This window comes from Prionailurus viverrinus, chromosome D4 (genome assembly GCF_022837055.1).
Source record: "Prionailurus viverrinus isolate Anna chromosome D4, UM_Priviv_1.0, whole genome shotgun sequence".
In the NCBI taxonomy this organism is placed as follows: domain Eukaryota; kingdom Metazoa; phylum Chordata; class Mammalia; order Carnivora; family Felidae; genus Prionailurus; species Prionailurus viverrinus.
The window spans coordinates 93847957-93873164 of record NC_062573.1 but is presented as its reverse complement, the minus strand read 5'-3'; the positions used below and the strand labels follow the sequence as shown (position 1 = coordinate 93873164).

Genomic DNA, 25208 nt, shown 5'->3' with positions numbered 1-25208 from the left:
TGCTCCCAGCCCCGCTGGGCCCTGCTCCGCTCTGCCAGGCTGGAGGTGCCAAGCTCTGAAGGTTCCTGGGGCCAGATGGGCACGGCTGAGCGGGGCATGCAGCCCTCCTGTCCCCAGGCTGCCGGGGCTCTACAGGGCAAGGGCACGCTCCTAGGCTCCCTGGGATCAGAGTCGAGGTGCGTGGAGGACTGTCACTGCCCTGGGCAGGTTTGCACGTGGGCCACTTACAAACCACATGGTGATCTCCATTCTCCAGTCCCACCAGCCCCTCCCAAACCAGATGCTGAGCTGGGGAACCGTCTAACTGCGGAGGGTTGAGTCATGGATGCCCTTGGCTCCAAAGGCCAACACCTGCCCCACGTAGGTCCATTAGATCCAGGGCCCTGGGCAAGTTCATTTCGTGTCGGCCTGATCCGCACATTTACCGGGCTCCACGAGGACAGATCTTGTAGGCTGTGGGCTGAAGGAAGTCCCTACCACGTCAGCTTGGTGCCTGGTCCCCAGCCCCTGCCCGCAGCCTCCAGGGTGAGAAACCGACTAGTCTAGGCACAGGAACTGGGGAAGGGGAGGCTTTCCAGACCGAAAGGGGGATGGCCCGGCTACCACCCCCGCCCCCTGCCGTGTGCCCGGTTCTCATGGCAACCGTGGGGTGGGGGGTGGGCGCTGGTCGCAGCTAGAGGGGCCGGGGTATGCAGGGAGCAGCAGGGCTAGAGGCAGAACGGTGGCTGGGACAGGACAGCGCCTTCCAGAGGCCGGCAGAGCAGATGCACGCTTGCCCTCGGCAGGCCAGAGGCCCGCGGGTGTTCCTGGGTGCAGCCGCCCAGCCCTGGCCTGGGGGGGCTGGGACCGGCGTGAAGGACAATGGCTGTACTGGCCAGCCTGCACAAGACCGGGCACACGTGGGGCCGGGCCTGCCGGGAAGTCTCCTGCAGGTCAGCTCCCGGGGCCACGTGGTGCCAGAAGGCCTCCCATGGGTTGGGGGCGGGGCGGGGGGGTGGGCAGCTGCCTCTCCGGGAGAAGGGCAGGGAGCTTAGGACCTGCCCACCAACCCAGGGCCACCCGGGACAGGCGGGGCGGCTCACAGGGAGAAGCACACACAGACGCGGTAAAACAGGAGAGCTTTATGGTCAGAGTGGAGTGGTGGAGGAACACGAGAGAAACAGTGTCTGACGACCTCCCGGCCTGGCCGGCAGCGAGCCCGAGCGCAGGTGCGAAGCTGGACCCTGGGCCCGGGAAAAGGCGCCAGTGCCGCCTGGCGTCTGCCCCCCATGCCGAAAGGGGCAGGAAGCGGAGCCCGCCCGCGCGTGGGGGGCCCAGGAGAGCGAGCGCGGCGGGCCAGGGGCAAGCAGGAGCCGGCCGGTGACGAGGACGCGCCCCGCCCTGTAAACAGCCTTGCGGCCTCCTCGGCCTCCTCGGCCTCAGTCCCATCCCTGAGAAGCGCTGGGGGCCGGCTCCCCGCACGGCCCAGCCCGCTGCCCGCTGCCCGCTGCCCGGCTCGGTGCAGGGCGGGCCCAGCCTCCCCAGCGAGTGTGGAGCAGGCCCGCGGCCATCCCCGCGCCGGGCCGCCGTCGGCGGAGCCAGGCCTAGAGCTCCTCGTAGTCCCCGCCCCCGCGGAGGTGGCCGCTCGGGGCCGCACCCCCCAGGAAGGCTTCCAGCTCGTCGGCCGCGGTCCTCTCGGTGGTGCCCCTGGGCCGCCGCCGCCGCTCCTGCCTGCCCTCCTCCTTGTCCCTGGTCTTCTTATGCTTGCTTTTCTTCCTCGCGGCCTTTTCTTCCTCCTGGGAAGAGGGGTGGCTCAGGCCGTGTGGACGCCGGGACCCCACACTGCCCAGCGGGCGCCCGGAGGTGGGAGGCAGGGCTCCTACCTCTTTGCTTTTCTTCTTTTTCTTCTTCTTCTCCTTCGAGGGAGGCTTGCCCTCTTTCTCTGCACAGAGGAGACACCGCGTGGGCCCCGCAGCCTCCCCAGTGCTGGAGAGCACACAGGGGGCACTACCGGGCTATGCGGGCGGCCGGGGCGCTCTCTCGCCGTGGGGCCGACCCACCACAAGCCCCACTCCTCCGCTTTGGGGGACAAGGAACTTCCGGGACGTGTCCCAGGTGACACTGCAGGTCGGGGCCCAGGATGGAGGGCAGGGCCAGGGCCACAGGGAGCCATGGGTGCTCCAGGGGCTTACACAGCAGGCCAACTCTCCCGGCCGCCAGGTACCTCCCGGGCAAGCACTCGGCAGGTGGCGGTGGGACCCCCAGCCCCTCAACTACCTTCGTCACTGATCTCCTTGTGGCCCGTCTCCTCCAGTCCCAGGCCAAAGAGGTCCGAGTCATCCTTCAGTCTGAAGGAGGACACGGGGGGCTTGGAGGGCGGGGGTGGCTGGGCAGGGCGGGCGTCCTCATCCGTGTCGTCAGAGAGGTCCTCTCGCACCGGGAACTCCTCCTGGAGTGGGGGGCAGGTTGGGTGGCCACCTGTCACGTGACCCTTGTGGGATGGCTCCTCGCTTCTCGGGCAGGTGACAGCCACCTCAGGGGCCCCCACGCCCAGCCTGGACTCGGGGTGGCCAGCGGGGCCCGGGTGTGGCAGCCGGGACACCGCAGCCCTTCTGTGGGTGCTGTCATGGGATTGGGCCCCAGCACTCCGCCCTGGGGTCACATGCTGGTCTGGGGCTCTCAACCCAGGATGTCGTCACCTGGCCCTCTCTGCTCCATCCTGCCATTCCCATCGAGACCGTCCCCTCCTCACCGCTTTCCGCTGAGTGTCTGAGTCGCTCTCGAAGTCAGGGTCGTCCATGACGAAGGACAGCATCTGGGCGGCGATGGGCCCCTCGGGGTCACTTGATGACGATGATGACACCACCTGCTCACCCCTCTTCTCCTCGCGGCCTCCTGAGGGGTCCTGGCGGTGGGACTTGCGGACACCTGGCCGGCGGGACTCCACGGCCCTAGGTGGCCTCGAGGCCTGCGTGGATGGCCTTCGGGACAAGGGCGAGGTCAGGGGGCTCTCGGCCGCCCCCACCCCAGGGCGCATCCCCTCCACGTACCGTTTGGTCTCTGGCTCAGCGCACTTTTGGGGGGTCGCGGCAGTGGCCTTGGTGTGCCCCGCCATCCCCGCTGCTTCCTCCTCGCTGGCAGTGGTGTCTCTCCTGGGGACAGGGCCCGCGGGCGGCCTGTCTTCAAGGCCCACGTCATCCTGGAAGCCTGCCACCAGTGGGTTCCCTCCCGGGGCCTCCCCATCGCTGCAGAGGAGGGGCAGGGCGGTCAGAGGACACAAGGCGGGTACGGAGAGTCCGGCTTCCCACCCTGCGCCCCGGACACCTCTGGATGTCCTCTCTGCCGGGTGTGGGCACCGGGCCGGGAGCCACTCTACCGCTGGTGCTTGGCACTTGCGTGAGGACGCGGGACACGGAGGGGACCCACCGGTGTGGCAGGAAAGTGGCACAAGCTGGCGGAAGGGGGGGAGTGAGGTGGGGGCCTGGGGGAGGGGCAGGGATACCACCACACACTGGAAAGCCGTCGGGGGGGGGGGGGCTTCTCCGTTTACATGCAGTGTGGGTGCCCTCCTGCACGAAGGCCGGGTGAAGGGTGTGGGTGTGGAGGGGCTCGGCTGCCGGCTCAGTTCTGTTACTCTCACTCCCGGAGGGACCGGCGGGTCTGACCTGGGGTCAGTGTGGCGTGGGGGAGCTCGCGCAGGACAGGCCCAGAACCCGTGACAAGGGTGAGCGGCAGGGGTGGGGCGGCCAAGCCTGAACTGCTCTCTCTCTCTCCCCACCCTGCCAGGCCCAACCTCCCAGGGAGCCCTCACAGGCTGCCCCTCCGCCAGCGCTCTCAAATGGCATCAGCCCAAGAACGTGTGGACAGGCAGGTCACGGGGCACCACAGATATGCCAGGTCGGGCCACCTGTGTTACGGGCCAGCCTCGCTGCCCCTGCTCCCTCCGTGTGGCAGGGGGACGAGCCCCAGGTCCAGCCGCCAGTCAGCAGCCCGATGGCTGGTCTGAGCGGGCTTCCTCCTGGAGCGTGGAAGCTTCCCTGAGCCCTTCCCTCGAGGTCCTGCTGGACTGGTGAGGCCTGTCCTCTTTGCTCACCCAGGGGTATAGAAGGCAGAGGGGAGGCTGAGGGCCCTGACCTGCCTGGCCCCTGCTCTCACCTGTCACTGTCCTGTGAGACCTTGGCTTCGACTTTCTTCTCCTCCTTCCGGGGGGCCGTGTCATCCAGGAAGCTGCGGTCAAGGCCATCTTCGGGAACAAAATCCTCCACGTTCTGGACTTTTGCCGGGGCCTCTGAGGCCGGGGCTGGCTCTGTGGACAGCACAGGCCGGTTCCTGCTTGTCCGATGCCTGCCCCTGCCGGGCCCGTCCCAGGCTGTATGTAGGTGACCGGCCACGGGGCTGCCTGGCCAGAAGGAAGGACGGGGACCCCCTCCCGGTCTCCAAGCTCACGGGGCCAGGGGGGCCGGGCGCCCCGCCACATCGCCCGTCAGGCCCACCCCGAAGAGCTGCTCCCGGGCTTACCTGGGGATGAAGGGGCCGCCTCGGCAGCTGGCGACGTCCCGAACAGCCTCGAGATGATGCTGCGCCGCGGGGCGGGGGCTGCGGGAGGCGGTGGGGCCTCCGCAGGGGGTGGGGGGCAGGGGCAGGCCGAGGGGGGTTGGAGGGGCAGCTGTGGGGCCGGCTGGGGCGTGCTAGGGCTGGAGCTGCCCGTGGACACGGTGCTCGGAGGCACCACCGGAGACTGGGAGCCCGAGGACGGGCTCTGCCCGTTGGCGGCCAGTGGGGACGCGTGGCCACGGCTGCGTGCCTCCATCATCTCGAGGAAGCTGGGGGGACACAGGGCAGGCAGTGAGCAACCTGCCTTCCCCTGGGGCTCTTCCTCTGAGCTGCGGGTGACAGCAGAGTCCTCACCCTCGGGCTTATCAGCCCTCCTGCCCCCCAGGCCTCAAGCAGAGCACCACAGGGAAGGTGCCGGCGGGTGCTGACAGGCGGGCGTGGCAGTCCCCTGGCTCATGCCCTGAGCTCTCCACCCGTGACACAGGACCTGCGGTGGGGAGGCCCCCAACCCCCGAGACAGGCAGCAGCCAAGACCAGGGGCTCCGAGTCCCCCTGGAGGTCAGTGACGAGCCCCACCGCTCGTGGGCCACCGTGGGGAGTGCCACCAGCCCGTGGCAACGCCTTCCCCGTGGAGGCTTCCCCACAGGAGGTCTGCAGTGAAGAGCTGGCCCGTTTGCCGGCTGAGCTCCCTGGGCACCGGCACCTCCGACTTAGGATTTCCGGGGCAGGCGAGAAAGAAGGGCAGGGTGAGGGCGGAACCCGGCTGCCCGCCTACGTCTGCGGCGGCCTAGCCCCCATGTTCCAGGAAGCGTCGTGGAGACGTCTCTGCCAGGCCCCTGGCAGTGCTGCCTGATGTCGGGGCTGGCTGTGGGGTGAGCGCAGGGGACTCTCCGGCTGCCATCACCCCAGGGGGCAGGGGGCCGGGTGGTGCCGGGTGCCCGCGCTCTCAGCCAGAGGAGCTGACGGAAGCGGGTCAACCCCGGGACGGGCTCCACGGTGCGGGCAGTTGCTCGCCAGGGTGGGGCTCCCACCGGGACCGGCCAAGCAGCCCCAGTGTGTGAAAACTCACTCCCCCAGAACCGCTGGAGCCGGTTCCAGAACCAACGAACGGATCTGGCTCCAGGGAGACCCTAAGGCCCTTCGGAGTTCCCGGGGGGACAGGCGCCTACTGGGGTGCCGGCGCTCCCAGGACAGGAGCCCAGGCCGGGAAGCAGCGTGCCCCGCCTCAGCTCCGACGTTTACGTGCCTTCTCTGCGCACCAAACAAAACGCGGGCACCGGTCTGTTCGGGGGCAGCTCGGGTCACACCTGCCCGAGAGAGCGCGTGCCTCCCTGGGGAACTGTGGAGGGCGGACGGGATCCCAAGCATGCAGCGGACAGGGGCGCTCGGCACCACTCAGCCGTGCCGCTGGCAGGGCACACGCTCTGCTCCGAACCGCTCTCCCTCCGCTGCCGAGGACCGAGCTCCCACTCCTGCCCCACAAGCCTCCCCGAGGTCAGGCCTCCGAGAGCCCTACTCTACATCACCATTGATCTGGGAAACCGAACTCAAACCCATGGCAGCCCCAGCGAAAGATATCGGGGATGGCCGGTCTCGCCAGGGGCTCAGGTGGACACTCGGCCCGGGGTAGTGGGAACCGTGGCCCAGAACGGCAACCGTGTCTGGCAAACAGACGGTCAGCTGTACCCCGGTTACCCCTGTCAGCTTGGGGCCCCCTGGGGGCCCGTCAGGTCAATTAAGGCCTGGCCCCAATCTGCAGGGTGGACATGGGGAGGGGACAGGGCCTCAGGGTGTCCGTCCCCAGGGAGCGTCTGCTTCCCGAGGTGAGGTGGGCTCCACCTGACACGTAAGCTGCCTGTTCTAGAAAGCAAGGGTGTCGCTGCGCGTTAACGATGAAGAACCCCGATACAGGGAACGGGGAGGGCTGCGGGGCTGATCTCACCGCGAGGGCCGCCCTCCTCTCCCTCCCCTCGGGGGCCTGGACTCCCCCTGCCTTGCTCCAGCCTGTGCACGGCCACATCCGAGGAGGAAGTGACTCGGGTTTTTTGAGCAACACGACCGGCCCAAGCTGCCGGGTCTACCCGGGTGGGGGCTCTCCTTGCTGCCGTCTCCTAGGCAGACCCCCGCTCAGAGGCGTGCGTGGCGGGCCCGCCCTCGGTGCTCCCGCAGAGCCTGCCCGCAGGTCTGACCCGAGGCGGCCCCCGGGCTGACGTACATGTCGTAGTTCTGGTCCTCTGTCTCCTGCTGCACCGACAGTTCCTCCAGCGTGGCGTCCACGTCCAGCTGGTTCGTCTCCAGCTGCCGGAGCAGCGTCTCTCTCTACGGGGGAAGCAGACCCCTTCAGCCTCGTGTCCCTGCTCGGCCAGCCCTCGAGGAATTAAGCAGCAGCTGAGCACGGGGCATGGCGCCCAAGGCCTCGTCCGACACCCAGGCGGTTCGCCGTGGCTCCGAGGACGAGGTCATTGATGTTAGCATCCCCCCCACCCACTGGAAGACGGCGCCCCGCCCACACGCGGCCCCAGAGGTCCACGCGGCCCCGACGTGCGAATGTGGCTGTGGGGCCGGAGCTCAGCGCCTCAGCGCCTCCGTGCATCAGCCGCACAACCTTCTGCCGCTTGCTCCAGCGACACGACACGCGGTGTGGCCCGCCAGGTACAAGGGACACCTCCGCATGGGTGTGCGGGTCGTAGCTACAGGGATCTATGACAACGATGCGGATTCCCCGAAGGAAGGGCAGGGTGCAGTGACCGCGGACACTGCCTTGAAATGGGCCCACGCCAGCCTTCCCTCCAGCCGCAAATGGCAACCACCCTGTCTGCAGGGCCCTGGTTTCCTTCCAAAGACAGAAGGACAGGAGAGGAAAGACCACCACCTCCCCGGGCAAGCCCACGCCTTTCTGGACAAAGAATGGAAACCACTGTGGCTGCACAGGGGCCCCGGGCCAGCATCCCAGGGACAAGAGGTCACGAGTCCTGCCGTGATGTGCCCAGAAGGGCAGTCACCTCTGCGGGCTTCTCCCCGAAAGCCCAGAGCCTCGACCCTGAACGGGGCTCATGGCGATCGCACAGCCCAGAGCAGGCTCAGGACGACGTGGGAGGTGGGGCCGGGCCCGAGCGGGACACCTCGGGGGGCAGCGGGTGGCAGTCGGCGGACCCTCGCTGCCTGTGGTTTGGAGAGAGGTACCGAAGAAACTGAGCGGGCGGTGTGAGAGCCCTCTGCACCGTCCCTGTCCCTTGTGTGTAAACCTAACATTGCTCCAGAGTAAAACGTTTATTAAGAAAACAGAGGGACGCCTGGGTGCCTCAGTTGGTTGAGTGTCCCTCTCTCTTTCATCTACTTATTTTTAATTTTTAAAAAACGTTGTTTTACTTTTGAAAGAGAGACAGAGAGATAACCAGAAGCAGGCCCCAGGCTCTGAGCTGTCCACACAGAGTCCAACGCGGGGCTCGAACTCACAAACCGCGAGATCACGACCTGAGCTGAAGTTGGACGCTTAACCGACTGAGCCCCCCCAGGGGCCCCAAGGGTCTGACTCTTGATTTCAGCTCAGGTCATGATCCCAGGGTCGTAGATCGAGCTCCATGTCAGGCTCTGTGCTCAGTGTGGAGCCTGCTTGGGATTCTCTCTCCCTCTCCCCCACTCGCTCTCAGTCTGGGAAGGAAGGAAGGAAGGAAGGAAGGAAGGAAGGAAGGAAGGAGGAAGGAAGGAAGAAGGAAGGAAGGGAGGGAGGAGAGGAAGGGAGGGAGGGAGGGAGGGAGGGGGGAAGGAGGGAAGGAAGGAAGGAAGGAAGGAAGGAAGGAAGGAGGAAGGAGGGAAGGAAGAAGGAAGGAAGGGAGGGAGGAGAGGAAGGAAGGAAGGAGGAAGGAAGGGAGAAGAGGGAGGGAGGAGAGGAAGGAAGGGAGGGGGAGAGGAAGGGAGGGAGGGAGGGGGGGAGGGAGGGAGGGGGGAAGGAGGGAAGGAAGGAAGGAAGGAAGGAAGGAAGGAAAGAAGGAAGGAAGGAAGGAGGAAGGAGGGAAGGAAGAAGGAAGGAAGGGAGGGAGGAGAGGAAGGAAGGAAGGAGGAAGGAAGGGAGAAGAGGGAGGGAGGAGAGGAAGGAAGGGAGGGGGAGAGGAAGGGAGGGAGGGAGGGGGGGAGGGAGGGAGGGAGGGAGGGGGGAAGGAGGGAAGGAAGGAAGGAAGGAAGGAAGGAAGGAAGGAGGAAGGAAGGAAGGAAGGAGGAAGGGAGGAAGAAGGAAGGGAGGAAGAGAGGAAGGGAACGAGACAGGGCAGGCGTGCTACCTGGACTCAGCAGGCCGCATACCAGGCACTGTGCCTGCACAGTGTGTGTGGGGGTGAGACATGGCGGGGCTCTCCCCGCAGCTACGCACCAGCGGGGGCCACCCCTGCCACGAGGCGGGGGTCAGAGGAGCTGGGGAGCAGAGCCCTCCTGTGGGCCTTTGGGGGCAGGCTGTGCCCACACGGGGAAGAGGCACCCGAGCAGGCCTGGTGAAGCCCATGGCCGGGTTCAGGGTGGGTCCAGGGGGAGAGGGGCTGGGGCACCCGCCGGCCCACACGTCTAGTTCCTGGCTTGTCGGTCAGAGACGGCCTGACACATCTTAAGGATCCCTGCATTCTCCTGCAGCCACATCCATGAAAATTCTAGAAAGGCCTGGGTCTCAGGCTAGCAGCAGAGCAGAGGAAGGGGACGGAGGGGGACGGAGGGGGAGGGAGTGGGCGTCACGGGGCCGCCGGCACCTGCACAGTGAGCCCTCACGGCGGCCGCATTCCAGGCAGACGGCTCTGGCTCTGCTCGGGAGGGGGCCCCGCCCCTGCACTGGGACGGCACCTGCGGGCAGCAGCGCTGCCGCTCTGCCCCCGGGGATGGGCTCACCTGGAGCTGCAGGAACGGGATGTTGAAGAATTTGTGAAGGTATTTCAGGCCAAAGCTGTTTTTCATGGAGGACTCGGCGTAGCGGAAGTAGGAGGAGCCCGGGGGCCTGTGTGCAGGAGGAACAGAAGGTTCTAGAGGCTTGGGGGGGGGGGGGGTGGTTCAGCCCCTCTGGAACGCGGACCACACCCGGGCCAGCCGGCCCTCCACGCCCCCGAGGGGGGCCTCACTGCATCACCCCGACACCCAGCCCCGGCCCGGCCTGCCTGGTGCCAGGAAGCCACTCTGCCCTCTGCAGACCCTCTGCCAGTCACTCTCTGACCCTCGCTGCCCGCAGCAGGGCCCCTGCTGGAGCAGGGGGGAGGAGTCTGAGCCCCTTGGGATGCGGCTGGGCCTCGAGTCCGAGGAGCAGGAGGGAGGGCAGGAGGGCGTCCCAGGTGCCAGGTCTCCCGGCCACCCACCCACCTGTCCAGGTTGTCGATGAAGTCACGCACGTCGTCGGGCAGGACGACTCGGTGCTCGCCCATGTCGCGGTAGTTCCCCAGCACGCACACCGGCACGTGGGCCGGCACCTTGGGAAGCTCCCGGAGAATGTAGTTGAAGGTCCTGAGGGGGTACAGGTGAGGAGAGACGTCCTCAGGGTCAGCTGTGACACCCCCACCCGCCACTTCACCCGGAGCGCACGGAGCCGGGAGGGCCGAGCCCTCGGTTCCGCTGGTTCCCGCCTCTCTCGACCTCCTTTCCTGGGAGTCCCTTGGGTGAGGTGTCTCTGCACCCCCTGTGGGGCACGGCTGCCCCGTGGGGCCAACACGTGGTGCGAAGCGCGTCCCGACCCAGAGACCGCCACCGGGCACGATGCGGACACGCACGCCCGTGCTGACAGACTGGACTTCATTTTCCCGGGAGGCACAGTAACTGAAACTGTTATCAAAGGACCAAAAGGTCCGCCTCCCGCCCTGGGGCCCGTCTCCAGCATTCTGTCCGAGGCCGCGGGGCCCAGTGACTCAGGCCTGGCTCCGGCCCACGCGGTCCACGGAAAACGCCGCCGCCCCACGAGGGCTCAGAGGAGCCATTCTCGTTCGCCGTGGGAAGGCTCCAGACAGAGTGGCACCACCGGCAGGGTGCCGCGGCTGCTCCCGTCCGGGCTGACCTGCCCCTGCCGTCCCTGCCCCAGGCCCGCGGGCGGGCTCCTGCTGCCCCTCGCACACAGCACCTCCCCCCTCCCCCCTTGCTCCCGCCAGTGGTCCTTCCTGGCCTTGGGCAAAGGCCGCGGGGAGCTTCGGGGATGCCGAGGGCCTACGCAGAGCTGCGCCCTCGCAGATTCTAGGCGGGGAAACCACCTCTAGGTGCCTTGGCGGCAGGGACCACTGCAGCTCATTCGGGAGACACGCCGGCCTTCCCTGGCGCCGACCCCGGGAGAGCAGGGTGGCCGCCTCTCGCACAGGCACGTCTGTCCGTGGGGGCCACCGCCCTGCTCTGCACGCTTCCGAGGTGCGCCTGCTGCCACCCAGGGGCCTCCCGCGCACGTGCTAGTGATGGGTCCCCGGCGGGAGGGACCGCATCCCTGCGGGCCGGGAGGGCTGACGGGAGGCCCCGTCAGATCCCTTGGGCCTGAACCCTCCGGGTTCCCGAGAGTGAAAGCTTGACCTGCGCAAGGCCGGCACCTCCGACCGTGCGCGAACGTGCCCTCAGATAAACGCAGCGTCTGCGGATGCGTGTATAAGAGCCTGTGTCCCGAAGACGGAATCTGTGTGTGCGGCGCCCTGAGGAAAACCTGGCCGGCACCAAGTGACGCCTGGGCCAGCCTCTCACGGCGGGATTACGTATGCGGTGATGAGAATTTCAAGGCGGAGCTAGACCCCACAGGCCATTTTCGCCAGCCGCCACCTCGGGCTGATGCAGAGGCGGGACCGGGGAGTCCGCTCGCTCGCGTCGCCCGTGTGGCCCCCTCCCACGCTCCTCCCCGCAGCCTGCTCTGTAGCGTTTCGCTGGGATTCTAGCTACGCGCCCCCTCGTGATCAAAGGATGTGGGGCGTGTCCTCGGGGAGCCCCAAACAAGCGGTCGCTCGATCCCGCCAGACGCCGCGTGGTCCTTTCAGGGAAGGCCGTGGGCTGTGGGAGGTGCGCCTCCCCCGGGGCCGTGCCCCCCGCCCGCCCGCCACACAGAGACGTCCAGAGACGGCTGGGCCTCCGCTTCCCGGCGGCTGAACTGCTGGAGCGCACGACGCCCACGGACAGGCTCCCGTGGTCTGGCACCAGCCGCGATGCCGGCGTAACCACCGCCCGCTGGGCTGCAGAGGGAGCCCTCCGGGTGGCGAGGCCCTAGGAGCCTCGACGGCCGCTGCCGGCCAGTGCCCCCTTACCACTGCTTGGTGATGTCGAACATCATGACCACCCCGTTACAGTTCTTGTACACGTCCAGGAACTCGGCGTCCAGGGCCATCTCGGACTCCGCCTAGGGACAGGAGAGAACTGGGCATAAGAGAGGGTGCTCCGGGCAGAGTCCCAGGGGCGAGAACCCGGTCTCCTCCTGGAAATGGCTGAACAGGACTTTCACAATCTGAAAAGACAACAGCTATTTTCGTTTTGGGAAAAAAAAAAACCACGTAGACGAGATTATCCAGGGTGGGGGTCAGAAAACTTTGCGTCAAAAGGTCTAGTAGTGAACAGTTCAGGCCCCGGGGCCACGTCAGCTCTGCCCCTGATCAGGGCCTTCTCCACCGGCCAACAGCATCCCACCCGCAGGCCTCACAGACTTCACGCCACACAGAGGGACGAGCGGGCTGGAGCAGCCGGCGCCCCATCGCAAGGTGTACATTCCAGAACTGAGGAAGACACTTGCAAAGAACCTTCTAGAGCACACAGACAGGGCCGCGGGCTGCACGCACACAGGCTGCGGTGCTGGGGCCAGGGGCAAAGTGTCACGCAAAGGGCCAGACCTGGACCTGGACCAGGTGGTCACTTAACCCTCCTGCCCTAGAGGGGATCAAGGAGGCTGCCTGCCAATCGTGAGACCATCTACGGGCAGGAGGACACAGAGAGCAGGGCCCTTGGGAACAACGTGAAGGCCTCCCTCGAAGGGAAGGGGTGCCGGTTTGCCCGACTTCTTTGTGTCAAGAGTGGTGGCCACAGCGAGAGCCCATTCAGAGCCACACTCGTGCCCACGTGTGCGTGGGGCCACACGGTTTGACCAGTGCACCTCGACAGCCCTCAGCTCAAGCTCCCTGCAGGCCAGCAGCTTAGGCAGGCCCGGCCATCCCAAAATACAGCCGTGGGCGGTGCAGGCTCGCACGAGGAGTGGGGCCGACTGGTGCCACTGGAGTCCCGGGGAGGGTCCCAACCCCCATCTGAGTGGTGTGGGCCCCGTGGCCGGACACGGCCTACCCACCTCCTGGGGGTCGTTCTCCACCTTCAGGCCGTCACCTCGCCGCCTGCACTTCCCTGGTCAGAAGACAGACAAGTCACAGAGGAAACTGTGGCTCCAGGGAGGGACGCGGCTCCCCACATCCCACCCTGTGCCCGGCCCCCACCTCCAGCAGGCGCCGTACTCTACTGAGGAGGAGGCCCGGGGAGCCGCGGCCCCCAAAGCGGGCACTGGAGCAAACCCACCAGCGCCAGAAAGCGGCCGCAACCCTACCGAGACCTTCCTGGCAGCTGTAGCCGCCGACCTCACCAGGAGAGGCCCTGAGGGGCTCCAAGAGCTTGGCCTAGACTGGAGGGACGTCCGGCAGGGCTCGGGGCCGCTCAGCAAGATCGCCCTAACGCCCCCACCCGGGCTCTGGTTCGAACTCGGGCACTTCCTTCCCGGATCGACAGAGGTCCCAGCCCTGAAAGGGCGCTGCCGGCTGGCACAGGCTGGCACGGCCCGGCCTGTGAGGTGCTGCACTGGAGGCCAGAGAGGCTCCCCGAGCTGGTGCTGGTGCCGGCCGAGCTGGGCCCGGCCCTGAGCGGCGCCAAGGAGCTAAAGCCAACTCCAGCGGGTCCTGAGGAATAAAGAGTTCCACACCATCACCGTTACAGATGGGCGCGTTCACACCAGCTGCTGCCTGTCCCCACAGCTTCTTTTTGACCCTCTAACTGCCTTTGGGGCCCATGGGGCACGGCGGGCGGTCCCTGTCTGACGGCAGCTGGCCACGTTGCGCCCTCCTGGTGGCCGCTCCCGGGCCACAGGGCCGCATCCCAGCACCACCGACACTCTCGGTGAGCTTCCGCTGCCCTGGGGTACAAGGCTGCTCCCGGGTGCCCTCCCTTCTCGGGGCGCTCCAAGACTCGCCGGGCCTCGCCTCCTTGCCACTCTGCATTTCCCACCAGGCTCTCAAACCCGACGCCCTCTGCTGCTGTGCACGCTCACACCCTGTCCCACAAGCAACGGGCTGGGGTGGTGGAGGGGACCAGGCGACACGGAGCTGCAGGGATGCTGAGCACTCACCAGGGGCCCCGCGGCTTAAGCCTCCTGGCCTGCCTGGAGCTCCCGCTCACCCTCAGGCTGTCCTACGGCAGCCGAGTCGGGCCTGGGAACCTACACCCACCCAACCCCGAAGACGATGGTGAGGGGACAGGGGTTGCACTTTCGGCACCAGAACCCAGCCCGTCCTTTCTTGCTGAGGACACCTGTGGCTACGGCAAGCCTCCCAGGCCAGGGGTGACACCGTGCTCGGGAGCACAGGGCACACATGGGGCACCGGCACCGGCTCCTCTGTGTTGCCCAGAAACACAGAGGAGGGAAGGAGAGGGCTCCGAAGGGGGAGCATGCCTGCCCCCCTCACCAGGCGCACTGGGGTGTGGTCCTGACAGCTGGAGCACTTCCCTGTGAGAGCACAGAGACACCACCGCCGTCAGCGACCGTGGGGCAGCAGTCACGTGGGCGCATGCCCCTGGAGGCTGGCAGCTTCAGAAGCCCAGGAGCTGGTCCTCAGCTCCGGGCCCAGGGCACTACATGAGGGGCACTGCTGCAGGAAGGGCTTCTAGAACAGCCTCGTGCAGGTCTCTGGCTTTGGGGCCCAGCCGCTGCCGGTCCGTGTCTGCCCCACGGCCACGTGCTCTGTCCCAGCGCGTGAAACGTGCATTTAAGCAGCAGAGGCCGAGGTCCCTACAGGTCACTGCTGTGCGTCCGCCCCGCCACCTGGACGCAGGAGGGAGCGGCCTCAGATGCAGAAACTCAGGGAAGCAGCACAAGCCCAGACCTGCTACAGCCCCTGGCTGTTCCTGGGGGCAGACCTTCTGGTCACACACTCCTGTGTCCACCCTGTGGCTGTGGAGAACCCAGAGGTTCCCGTGACTCACACAAGGACATGCCCAAAGCGTGAGCGTGGGGGAGGGGGGACATCTGCTCCGCAGAATGGACGAAGCATCAGGAAAATGTACTTGTAATAAAGAGACAGGACTTACCTTTGTCGACTACGTCCCAGACCTCAACCTTCACAATGTCGTCAGTGGCTACAACAGGGGGATACAGAGATTAGTGCCCGACGTAACCGTCGACCTTCTGGGCAGAGGGGCTTTTAGGGGCTGCCCAGGTGTCCAGGTTTGTTCCCACTCTTCAAGGGTGGGTCCCCCGCCAGGAGACACTGCGCTCCTCCCTCAGCACCTTCTCCAAGGACAGCCCCCCCCCCCCCCCCCCCCCCCCCCGGGCCTCTGTAGGAGCCACGGCTCCTCCCCCCTCCCCGGACGGCAGGGAGACTCATCGCTCCTTCAGGCTCCTGCTTAAGGCGCAGCGAGCCATCCTGGCCTGTCTTCAGCTGACATGCCACCCCTTTCCGGCAGGTGTCCCTGGGGCGGGCTTGTCCCTGCCCCGGGTCCACATGGCCAGGTGCTCTTTGCAGGTGCACCTGGGGAGCAGGCTCTGGGTGCTGGGTCAGGCCTCGGTGGGCCTGATGGTGCTCAGGCCCGACGCTCACCCGGCAACCGGCCTCAACTTCACTCCCCGGGACGCGGGCCCACTCTAGCTGCCCCCCCCGCATCAAGTTTCCACCCAACCCGTGGGTGGAGCTGGTCCAGGACAGGCCCCTGAGGGGAGGGGCCCTCGTGCAGGCCGTCGGGACGCCTCTGCCAGGCTTGCTCAGAACTACTGGCCTTTCTGTGCTCTGCCTTTTCCTCACAGGGAAGAGACCCTCAGACCCTCCTTGCCGGTGCTCGACCTGGAAGGGGTGCGGGGGACCCAGGGGGCCGACCCCGCGAATGGCCAGTCCGGGCCCAGGGCCAAGGGCAGGACGGTGGCTCGCCGCTCCACCCCGGGTCCCGAGGGGAAAAGGGAGGGGTGGGGAATTGCCACACACCTGCCCCAGGCTGAGGGGCACGGCCAGCTTCACCCCCGCTGGGGAGGGGTGCCGTGGGTGGCTGCCCTCAGGCCCCGCCAGCCCCAGCTGATGACTGGGGTGGCGCCGATCCACGCAGCCGTCCTGGGATGTGGCGGGAAGCGGGGACTTCCACAAAGACCCCGTGTGCTGACAACTACATTTTTTTTTTTTCAATAAAAACGGATGTTTAAAATGGTTCAAAGGACTTTGGTTTCATGATTTCTGAACCCGCAAAGCCACTGCCCTGCCGCCCACGGGGCCGCCGTACTGTCCTGGGGGCAACAGCGCCTGCAGCTCGGCTGCAACCAGGGGCCTCGAGGTGCCCTGTGCTCTGTCCGTCGCGTGACCTTGACCTTGCAAAGGTGAAGGGGCGGGGTTCAAAGGGACAGAGGGGTCCTTCCTGCTGGTGGAGCATATGTGGGCGCAGTGCCGGCTGTAACGGGAGCAGCAGCCCCCCCCCCCCCCCCCCGGCACTCCCTGATGCGTCACATGTGGTAAACCTGGAACTTGAGCCCTCTGGTGGTCTCTAGGGTCTCAGAACCGAGGGGGTCTTGGCACAGCCCCCCACGAGGCGCCCCCACCGCTGCCTCGTCTGTGTCTCTGGAGCAGCTTCCCGCGGGAGGGGATTTCAGGACAACCCAAGCACGGCTTTAACGGGTGCCCCCACTGCGGCCCTCTGCGTTCAAGGTCTACAGGGTTTCTGTGAGGACACCACAGTCGGGGAGGCGTCTCCGAGGGACCGAGGCCTAGGGAGCCTCAATAGAAGCCCCGACCGCACAAAGGGTGCGGTACCTGGCCCCCAACTCAGGAGGGCGGACCCTCGACCCGCCCCCCTGCCCCCAGCCTGCCCTCACTTTTGTAGTTCCAGTGGATGCTGGTGACCCGGATCTCCTGCGTGGGGATGTACTCCTCCACGAACTGCTTGCCCTGCAGCCGGTGCCACAGCGCGGTCTTGCCCGTGTTCCTGTCTCCTCGGATCACAATCTTCACTGGGGGTGGGGGGGGGGGGGGAGGACAGATCGGGTAAACAAATCAAACCAACGGCAGACTTTAACTTCACCGACAGGAGCCCACTTGCCACCCACGTTCCTTCCACACAGAGCGTGGCCTGCGTGGCTGGCGAGCAGGGAGGAGCCCAGCGCCGGGGAGCGGCCTGGCTGGGAGACCCCCCGCAAGGGGTCGGGCCCCTGCTCGGCCCGTGGACGAGACCACACCGTCCGTGTCCCGGCAGCCCGGCCCCTCTGCTCTCCCTCCCTGTCCACAACCCCTAAACATCCCCCCCCCCCCCCCGGCGCTGATGGAGTCAAACCGGGCTCGGACTTTACACCTGCCGGAGAGCCGTGTTGCCTACAGCCAGATGTCCTGGGGACTCCTGACTCCCTGAGTCAGGGCCAGGGTCAGGCTGCCGGAGGGGTTGGGCGGCAGCTGATGTTCTTAGGAGGCTCCCTAGGTTTTGGGAGTTTGCTCTTAACCCACTTTCTCACAGCCCTGGTATTTTTAGCACACGATTTTGTAGAGCGCCAGCACTTTCCAGGCCGCACACGTGGGGTTACGGCAGCAAGCCCGTGTTCTGTGCCGTACCGGTCCGACGTGGATTTACGTGGCGGCCCGTGTGCCAGGAGTGCGCACGCGGCAGCGAGCGAGCCCGCAGGCAGCGAGTGCGGGGACACGAGGGGCAGGCGGGGCAGCCGTGGATGAGATGGGCAGCCCGCGCCAGGACCCCGCGATGCTCCTGGGCCCCGCGCAGGTGCCCGGCGCAGCAGTGTGGACGGCGGTTGGTGCTTCACAGCCCGGGGCTGGGTGAGGCCAGCAGCAGCTTGTCCAGAGCCCTGGCCTGGCCCCCCAGCCGCCCGGCTTTTTTCTCCTGCAACCCGTCCTGCTCCAAGGCCCCTGTTCTCGGACACTCGCTACTCATCCCGCGAAGCGTGGTCACCACGTCAGCTCCCCCGCCCCGCCACCCTCCCCAGCTTCCGCCATCAGGACATCAACTCCCCCCCACCCCCCACCCCACCCCACCCCCGCCACCCTCCCCAGCTTCCGCCATCAGGACGTGGTAGTTGTTTTCAACTTGAAGCACCTCCAGTCAGACCAGGGGCGTTCCTCTTGCTCCCACTTTATCCCATCACCAGATGGGACACAACAAGCCACTCACTGCCCTCAAGGCCGTGGGCAGTCTAGACGCGATTCCAGCCAGAAGCCAAACACCCGGCAGAACCGGGGAGAGCCGCCAGGACGTGTCTGTGCTGTCAGCGCAGCCCTGGGGATGCCCTGGGTCCCTGTCACGAGCCTGAACACCCTGCAGGAAGCGTGTCGCTTTAGGAGAGCACCCCCCACGTTAAGGACCCACACGAGACACGCGTTCGGTGAGGGTGGGTGGACAGAGGCCACGCGCAGCTCACCCCGAGGGCGGGAGCACGAGCGCGGAGCCCCCAGCGCGTCCCGGCGGCGGGCCAGGAGCTGGCTGTCCTTCACTCTCCGGATGTTGCTTTTTTTTTTTTTTTTTCCCAAGGTTTATTTATTTTTGGGACAGAGAGAGACAGAGCATGAACGGGGGAGGGGCAGAGAGAGAGGGAGACACAGAACTGGAAGCAGGCTCCAGGCTCTGAGCCATCAGCCCAGAGCCCGACGCGGGGCTCGAACTCACGGACCGCGAGATCGTGACCTGGCTGAAGTCGGACGCCCAACCGACTGCGCCACCCAGGCGCCCCTCTCCGGATGTTGCTTTTGATGGCGTCAGACTCTCACTTCATGGTCGCGCTTTCCCTGGTCCTAGCTTCCCCGGGCAGGCTCCTTTTCAAACCTACTTGGCCTTTTTCTATGCTCTTCGGATTCCGCTCACTTCCCGAAACCTCTTCCACTTCTTTAAACACACTCTATGTACTGACTTTGTCACTGAGGGGCAGTCGGCACACAACACGTCGTTAGTTTCAGGCGTGCAGCGGACCCGACGCCGTATACACCACAGAACGCTCCCGCGCTCCGCGTCGCGACCTCACCACTCAGCGCCGTTACGGTGCTAGTGACGTGCACGACCGGATCCCCTGAAGCCCGAGCCCCGAAGCCGCCAGGGCCTGCTGTCAGCCTGCCCTGCTCCCACCGCTGTCTGCCGGTTTCCTGATCTTCCACCAGCAGCTCCAGTTTCTTGGAACTTTATCCCCGGAGCCTCTCCAAGGTCCGGGCTGGAGCCGCCGTCGGAAGGCACCTGTGGTATTTCTGCCCGTTGTTCGGAACGCTAACAACCTGGGAAGACCTTGAGTAAATCCTCCATTTCAGACTTTGGGACCACACTGATGATGCAGAGGCAAACCCTCTCGGAGGTCACCCGCTGGGCTCGCACAGACCTGGCTTTGGGCGGGGCTCTCCTGGGAGAGGCCCCTTCTAGAATGGGTTCAGGCTTTTCCCTCCTGCCCCATGGGGACCAGCACCCAGCCAGGGTCAGGCAGGGGCCTCAGGGAGAAGGCGGCTGCAGAGCTGGCTTCCCTCCCAACATCACCCCCTTTGCTTTTAAGAAACGTGCACTAGACAGCTGCACAACCCTTATCTGAGTTCAGAACTGAGTGATGCGTCGACGTTTTCCTGAATGTTTTATTCAAACTTTTAAAATGCTTTCTGGGGAGCCTGGGTGGCTCAGTCGGTTGAGCATCCGATTTCAGCTCAGGTCATGATCTCGCATTCGTGGGTTCGAGCCCCACATCGGGCTCTGTGCTGATGGCTCAGAGCCTGGGGCCTGCTTCGGATTCTGTGTCTCCCTGTCTCTCTGCCCGTCCCCCACTCACACTCTGTCTCTCTCCTTCAAAAACAAACATTAAAAAAAAAATTTTTTTTTTTTAAGTTTTTTAAGGGAAGGGCTGTTCAGCTCACTAACTTTATCACGCTGCCAGAAACAGAGGTTGGGCGCTGTGGTAAAGAAGGCGTGAGAAGTCCATTTCCTAAACAGAACAGTGTCCCAACAAAGGGAGACTTCCCACCCACACCCACACCCACACCCACACCTTTTTAAAGTAGGCTCCACGCCCAGCGCAGAGCCCAACGTGGGGCTTGAATTCATGACCCTGAGATCAAGACCCGAGCTGAGATCAAGAGTCAACGCTTAATTGACCGAGCCATCCAGGCACCCTGGGAAAATTCATTATTTTTATGTTAATTTTTTTCCCTTTAGAAGGGCACGTATCTGCCCCTGCTCCACACTTGTATTTTTTCTTGTGCTGGGTGGAATTCTATGTCCTAGTGGAAAGCTCAGTGAAAGAGGGGAGTCCTTGCCTTGGTCCTGATTTGAAAAGAAACGCTTCCTATGTCTCATTAGTATATACGGACGCAGGTTTTGGTAAATACTCTTGAACAGGTAGAAGAAGTTCCTTCTGTTCCTAGTTTGCTTCTTAAGAAGTGGGTTTTCTCAGGGTACCCAGCTGGCTCACATGGTGGAGCATGTGACTCTTGATCTTGGGGTTGTGGGGTCGAGTTCTATGTTGGTGTAGAGATTACTAAAAAATAAAAATCTTTAAAAAAAAAAGTGGGTTTTCTCTTTTTATTTTCTGTAAATCCCGAATGGGCGTTGAATTTTATCAGATCTTGCACCTACTGAGATCGTGATGCTTTTTCTCCTTTAACCCGCTGGTAAAGCGTAGAATGTATCTTTTCTATTAATCTGTGCACTCCTGGGCAGTCCTACTTGGTCTCGATACAATGGTTTGTTATGAATATTTTGATGACTTTCTAGATCCGATTTCCCGGCTTCTCACTGGGTTATTCCCTCTGTGCTCATGGACAGGACCGGACGGTTACCCTTTTGGTACTGTCCTCCTCTGTCCTGGCAGCAGGATTTACCAAGTGCAGGAAGCAGGCTGAGTGCCCCTGCCCTCTGTGTCTTCTCCATCAGTGTGATGCTCGGCTCTCTGATCTCAGATTTTGTATTTCTCAGGGTCGGCTTTAGGGGCCATTCTCTAGGACACTGCCCACTCTAAGTTTTCCGTTCTACTGGCCCAAAATTATTCAGAACATTTTGCATTTTAAAACCTTGTAGTTATAGTTGCGGACTCTTGATCACTCGTGACATTTGTCTTTTTTCTTTATCAATCTCTCCAGAATCTGCTTTACCAGACACACACCATGTCCCATTCTGGTGAACATTTCAATTGATTCTTTTAAAAAAGAGTCACGGGTTTTTGCTTTTTTCTTGGTCATTTCCTTCCTTCTCCTTTCTTGGGGTTTATTCTTTGTGTTTTGCCTAAATTTCCAAACTGTATTCCTAAGTCAGTGACCACAAGTACGTGGGGTGTTGATGATCACTGAATTGTATTGTTTTAAATTTAGTTTTATTCACTCATTCATTCATCGAGAGACAGGGAGAGCGAGCGAGCAGGCACCGGGGAGAGGGGCAGAGGGAGAGAGAATCTTCAGCAGGCCCCATGCCCAGTGCGGAGCCTGACACGGAGCTTGATCCCACAACCCTGGCATCGTGATCTGAGCCGAAATCAAGAGTGGAACGCTCAACGGACTGAGCCATCCAGGCGCTCCCGCCCAGTAACTTAAATTTTTAACACTCATCCACATTTGCTGTGATACATCTCAAGTTAATTAATCTCTTTATCTTCCTTGTAAACAGCACAAGGCCTTTCCAATGCCTTAACTCGGATCGGCTCGGTCCCGGGCTCCGTGAGTCTCTCCAGGGGATCAGTCCCTCCTTCCACCTGGACCATGTTAGTCACCATCGCGGTGATGGCCACGACCAGCGCTTGCTTGGATCTCGCCCCACATATTCACCGGTCTCGGCGCTCACCTTAGCCTTCTGAACCCCACCCCCGTGTCCCGAGCGCCGTTTCCATCGGCCCGGCGCACAACCTTGGCATTATTTCAGTGGGCGCCTGTGCACAGCAAACGGTCCGGCTCAGACTGCAAACGAGCTGAAGCACACACACTCGCGAGTAACTGCTTCCTCGGGTGAGGACCTCCCTCAGGCTGCAAACGGGACTGCTGCTTCGGTGGCGTGTGGGCTGCTCCTCTGAAGGCGGGCTGGGCTCTGGCTGCTTCGTGGACTTCGATGTTGAAACGCTCGCAGGATGTTTTTAAAACCCTGGACTGGGACTTCTTGGGAGTTTCACGTACTTCACGGATTCTGGAAGAAAACCCTGCCTTCGTTCCCTCAAATATTGCTTCTTCCCCGTTCGTGCTAATCTTGTGTGAAACTCGTACCCCATGGGTGCTCCATTCCTGTGCCACACAACTCCCTTCCAGGCGTGAATTCTCTCCTTAGTGTGGTTGTTACGCTGATTCACCTGACTGCTGGCTTCTTGCTTTTAACGGCCGTGTTTCTCATTCCTAGCTGTTCTTTTTGGTTCTTTTTCAAACATGACTTGTCTGTTCATACAGTCTTGATATGATTTCAAAGCCGTTTCCTCCTTACCCTGGAAAAGCTCTCACCCTGCAATCAGCCTTTCAGGAGGTTTTTCAGTGAGAAAGTGTTTAAGTCCATTTCCAAATTCTAGCACTGAGATCCAACTGGCCAGGACTCTGGCTGTCCCAGTGTCTGGACGCTGTCTTTGTGAGGAGTGCAGTCCTGACAAGTTCCATTACGAATGGCGTTTCCTGACCTGGGAAGGTGCCCCAGTTCAAGCTTCTTCACTAAACACGGTCAGTAAATCGTGTCCAGAGTAGAAAGGATAGACCAAGTCAGGTAACATCCTTTCTTCCACTTTGAATGCAATTAACTTTCAAAGTATAATTATGGTCCAATGTCTCATTCGGGTTTGATTCTAAGTTTGATGTGTGTGCTGGGGCTCTTGCATATATGACATGAATCACCTCTATTATCACAGCAATTTAAAAGAAAACTTTGCCCTAGGAGGACAAGGTTCCGTAAGAGGCAACAGATACACTTGGAAACCATCAACCCTTGCGTGTAAATATCTTGAACCTATATTCATCAGATTGCTGGCTGGTTTCCCCTAAATAAGGTATTTTGGAAAATAAATAAATGAAGGAAATCAAAGTTTCCAAGTTGCACACTGTTCACCTACTGGGCCAGTCTCCCTCTAAATGAGATTTCTCTCCATCTCTCCACCTTTGCTGCAGTTGTAGGGAGTCACAGCCTGTCCCTCAACCACCCGAGGCTGGGTTCACCTCTCTGGAACAACTCTATGGCACCTCCCCCTTTTTCCTAACCACCCTCGCCAGGGGATGTGCCCGTCAGGGAGTGCTTTTCAGAAGGTGAAAAGTTTACAGTTTCCAGCTCTGATTTCCACACAACTAGAATTAAGCTTAAAATAATACTCTAAGTAATAAAAGTAAATAAGGGAGCCAAATGGAAATTCTAAAGCTTTGTACAAATGAGTAACTCGACTTACCTACCATTCTCTTCTCTGAATGTGATAAATGCATACAAAATTGAGAGTTGAATACACCTACATCTAAAATACCTCTCTTTAAAACCTGCCCGGGGGTCTTTAGGGGCCCTGGTTGGCTCAGTTGGTGAAGCATCCTACTTTGGCTCAGGTCATGATCTCGTGGTTCACAGGTTCGAGCCCTGCGTCGGGCTCTGTGCTGACAGCTCGGAGCCTGGAGCCTGTTTCAGATTCTGTGTCTCCCTCGCTCTCTCTGCCCCTCCCCCACTCGTGCACCGTCTCTCAAAAATAAATAAATGTAAAGAAATCAAACCTGCACAAAGGTCTTTCTAATTAGTTTAATATTGCATGGTACCACCTCAATATGTCATCATAGGGACCAGAAAGTTCCCCTGAAAGTGGCAAAGGGGGCGGGGGTAGGGAGGAACCCAAAATCTTGTAGCAATATATGCAAACACTTGAAAGGAAAACAATTTAAAACCAGATAACATAGAAGTCCTTTAAGTAATGCTAGGAAAAGGCCAGCCAGATGGAAAACCTTAAAAGAGGCCAAGAGGACCATCAGCCTCAGGAGCTATACATTTTACATAATTTATGACAGGACTGGAAACGTCCTGGGCTCCGAGGGCGTCTGAAAATAACTCCTCCTTCCCTCGGGGGAAGAGAAGTCTCCTACAATAAGAGTCTCTGTGCCTTCTGGAGCTTTTTCCAAATATATCCCTTACAAATGCTTCTTAAAAAAAAAAGAGAAGAGGGGGGCAGGAACGCGTGGCGTAGATGATATTCTCTTCAAACTGAATGCGAAGTCTACAAAGAAAAATCCCAAAGCTCAAACCACCACATCCAGCTGGATCTCACCGCCCCTGGGCAGGTTGTCACGTGGTTCATTGACGGGGAGCCCATCACCCCTTCAAGCGTCACAGACCACAGAGCTCTCCCCACGTTATATAAGAATCACTCTTGGACGAGGTTATCCGGGCCAATCAGGGCACCGCAGAACGCACCAGGAACCGCCTGGACGAATTTTACCGTGCAAACTAAACGCACAGGTTTCTTAACGTGCCCGTATTCCTCGGGAATGACCCACCGGTCAGAGGGGAACGCCACGGGCCCAGGCGCCCCCCACTCCGGCCCTGGGGTCCTCCAGGACCTCGCCTCCAGCCTGGCATCACCTCCCGACATCACCTCCTGAGCCCAAGTGAACACCCCTAGGGTACCTGCCACAGGTAAGGGCTCAGCACATCTCACACGGAGCAACAGGACCTGCCACGTCTCCCCGCAGACCGCCAGGCCCCGGGGGCGCGACAGGGCCCTGGTGTCTGCCAAGTCCCAGTCGCCAAAGCCCGGGCCTGCGGACCCTGCGGGGCAGCGCCCTCCTCCACCCGTGCCCTCGGAGCCCCCTTTCCACGTCCCCCGGCAGGGACCCAGCGCGCCCGGCCTGCACTCACTGTTGTACTGCACCCCTTTGGCGAAGCGCCTCTGCAGCGCCTGGTTCATGGATTGCAGCCCGGCGGGGATATTCTTGTCGCGGCCGGGAGCCTGCTCCGACCCCACCAGCTTCTTGAGCGCGGAAAACATCTTCCCGCTCCCACGTCCGAGCCCGGCGCGGCCCGCGAGCTCAGCGGCGGCGGCGACGACGGCGACCCGGCGCGGATCGCACCATGTCCCGGGTCCCGGCGGCCGGGCGCCTGCTTCGAGGGCAGCTCAGGGGCTCAGCCGCGGCGGTTCCGCTCCAGCCCCGGGGACCCCCGGCGCGGCCGCCCTCCGTCTGTCAGAACCGCCATCTTGGCGTCGGCTCGGCTGGGCGCGCGGCTACGGGGTGCCGCGAGGGCCAAGAGGGTGCGCGCATGCGCGGCGGAACGCGAGCGGAAGCGGACTTGGCCGGGCGCGCCTCTGAGTGCCCCGGCTGTGCGGCGGCCTGGGGCTGTGCGCATGCGCGGGGCAGTGGGCCGGCGGTGCGCGCGGAGCCACGTCAGCCGGCCGGCCGGCCGGCCGGCCGGCCTTCGGGGCGGTCCCCGGGCTCGCAGAAGGCGCTTGACACCTGTCCGCTTCCTCGCCGGACCCCTCCCCCCCGCCGCCGTTCACCCCCTAACCCTGGCCCCTCACCCAGCACCACAAGTTTCCGCAGACTTCCCAACGTGATCCCCCCACGTCTGCGTCCCCGCAGGGTTCATTT

At 62.9% G+C, this 25208-nt stretch overlaps 2 protein-coding genes across 4 annotated transcripts in view; one reads left to right on the top strand and one right to left on the bottom strand.

Annotated features, from left to right (window-relative positions):
- Positions 1-1101: 1101 nt before the first annotated feature.
- RABL6 (RAB, member RAS oncogene family like 6) lies at positions 1102-25016 on the bottom strand. Of its 3 annotated transcripts, XM_047831369.1 has the most exons (15): positions 24481-25008; positions 16550-16684; positions 14788-14835; positions 12788-12840; positions 11763-11854; positions 9865-10005; positions 9403-9508; positions 6749-6852; positions 4498-4802; positions 4135-4285; positions 3030-3224; positions 2732-2960; positions 2257-2428; positions 1863-1921; positions 1102-1775 (listed from the first exon to the last, which is right to left on the bottom strand). In XM_047831369.1, exons 1-15 carry the CDS (start codon positions 24608-24610, stop codon positions 1584-1586), a joined length of 2112 nt encoding a protein of 703 aa, XP_047687325.1. In that variant the 5' UTR covers positions 24611-25008; the 3' UTR covers positions 1102-1583. The 3 variants fall into 3 exon arrangements, with proteins under 3 accessions (XP_047687325.1, XP_047687324.1, XP_047687326.1); XM_047831368.1 differs by having other exon boundaries at positions 2732-3224; positions 24481-25016; XM_047831370.1 differs by lacking the exon at positions 16550-16684 and having other exon boundaries at positions 24481-25011.
- The window catches only part of LCN15 (lipocalin 15), a 28911-nt gene continuing 27812 nt past the window's right edge, over positions 24110-25208 (top strand). The window contains exon 1 of the mRNA XM_047831377.1: positions 24110-24258. The gene's annotated coding sequence lies outside the window, so the exon portion shown is untranslated. The remainder of the gene's footprint in view (positions 24259-25208) is intronic.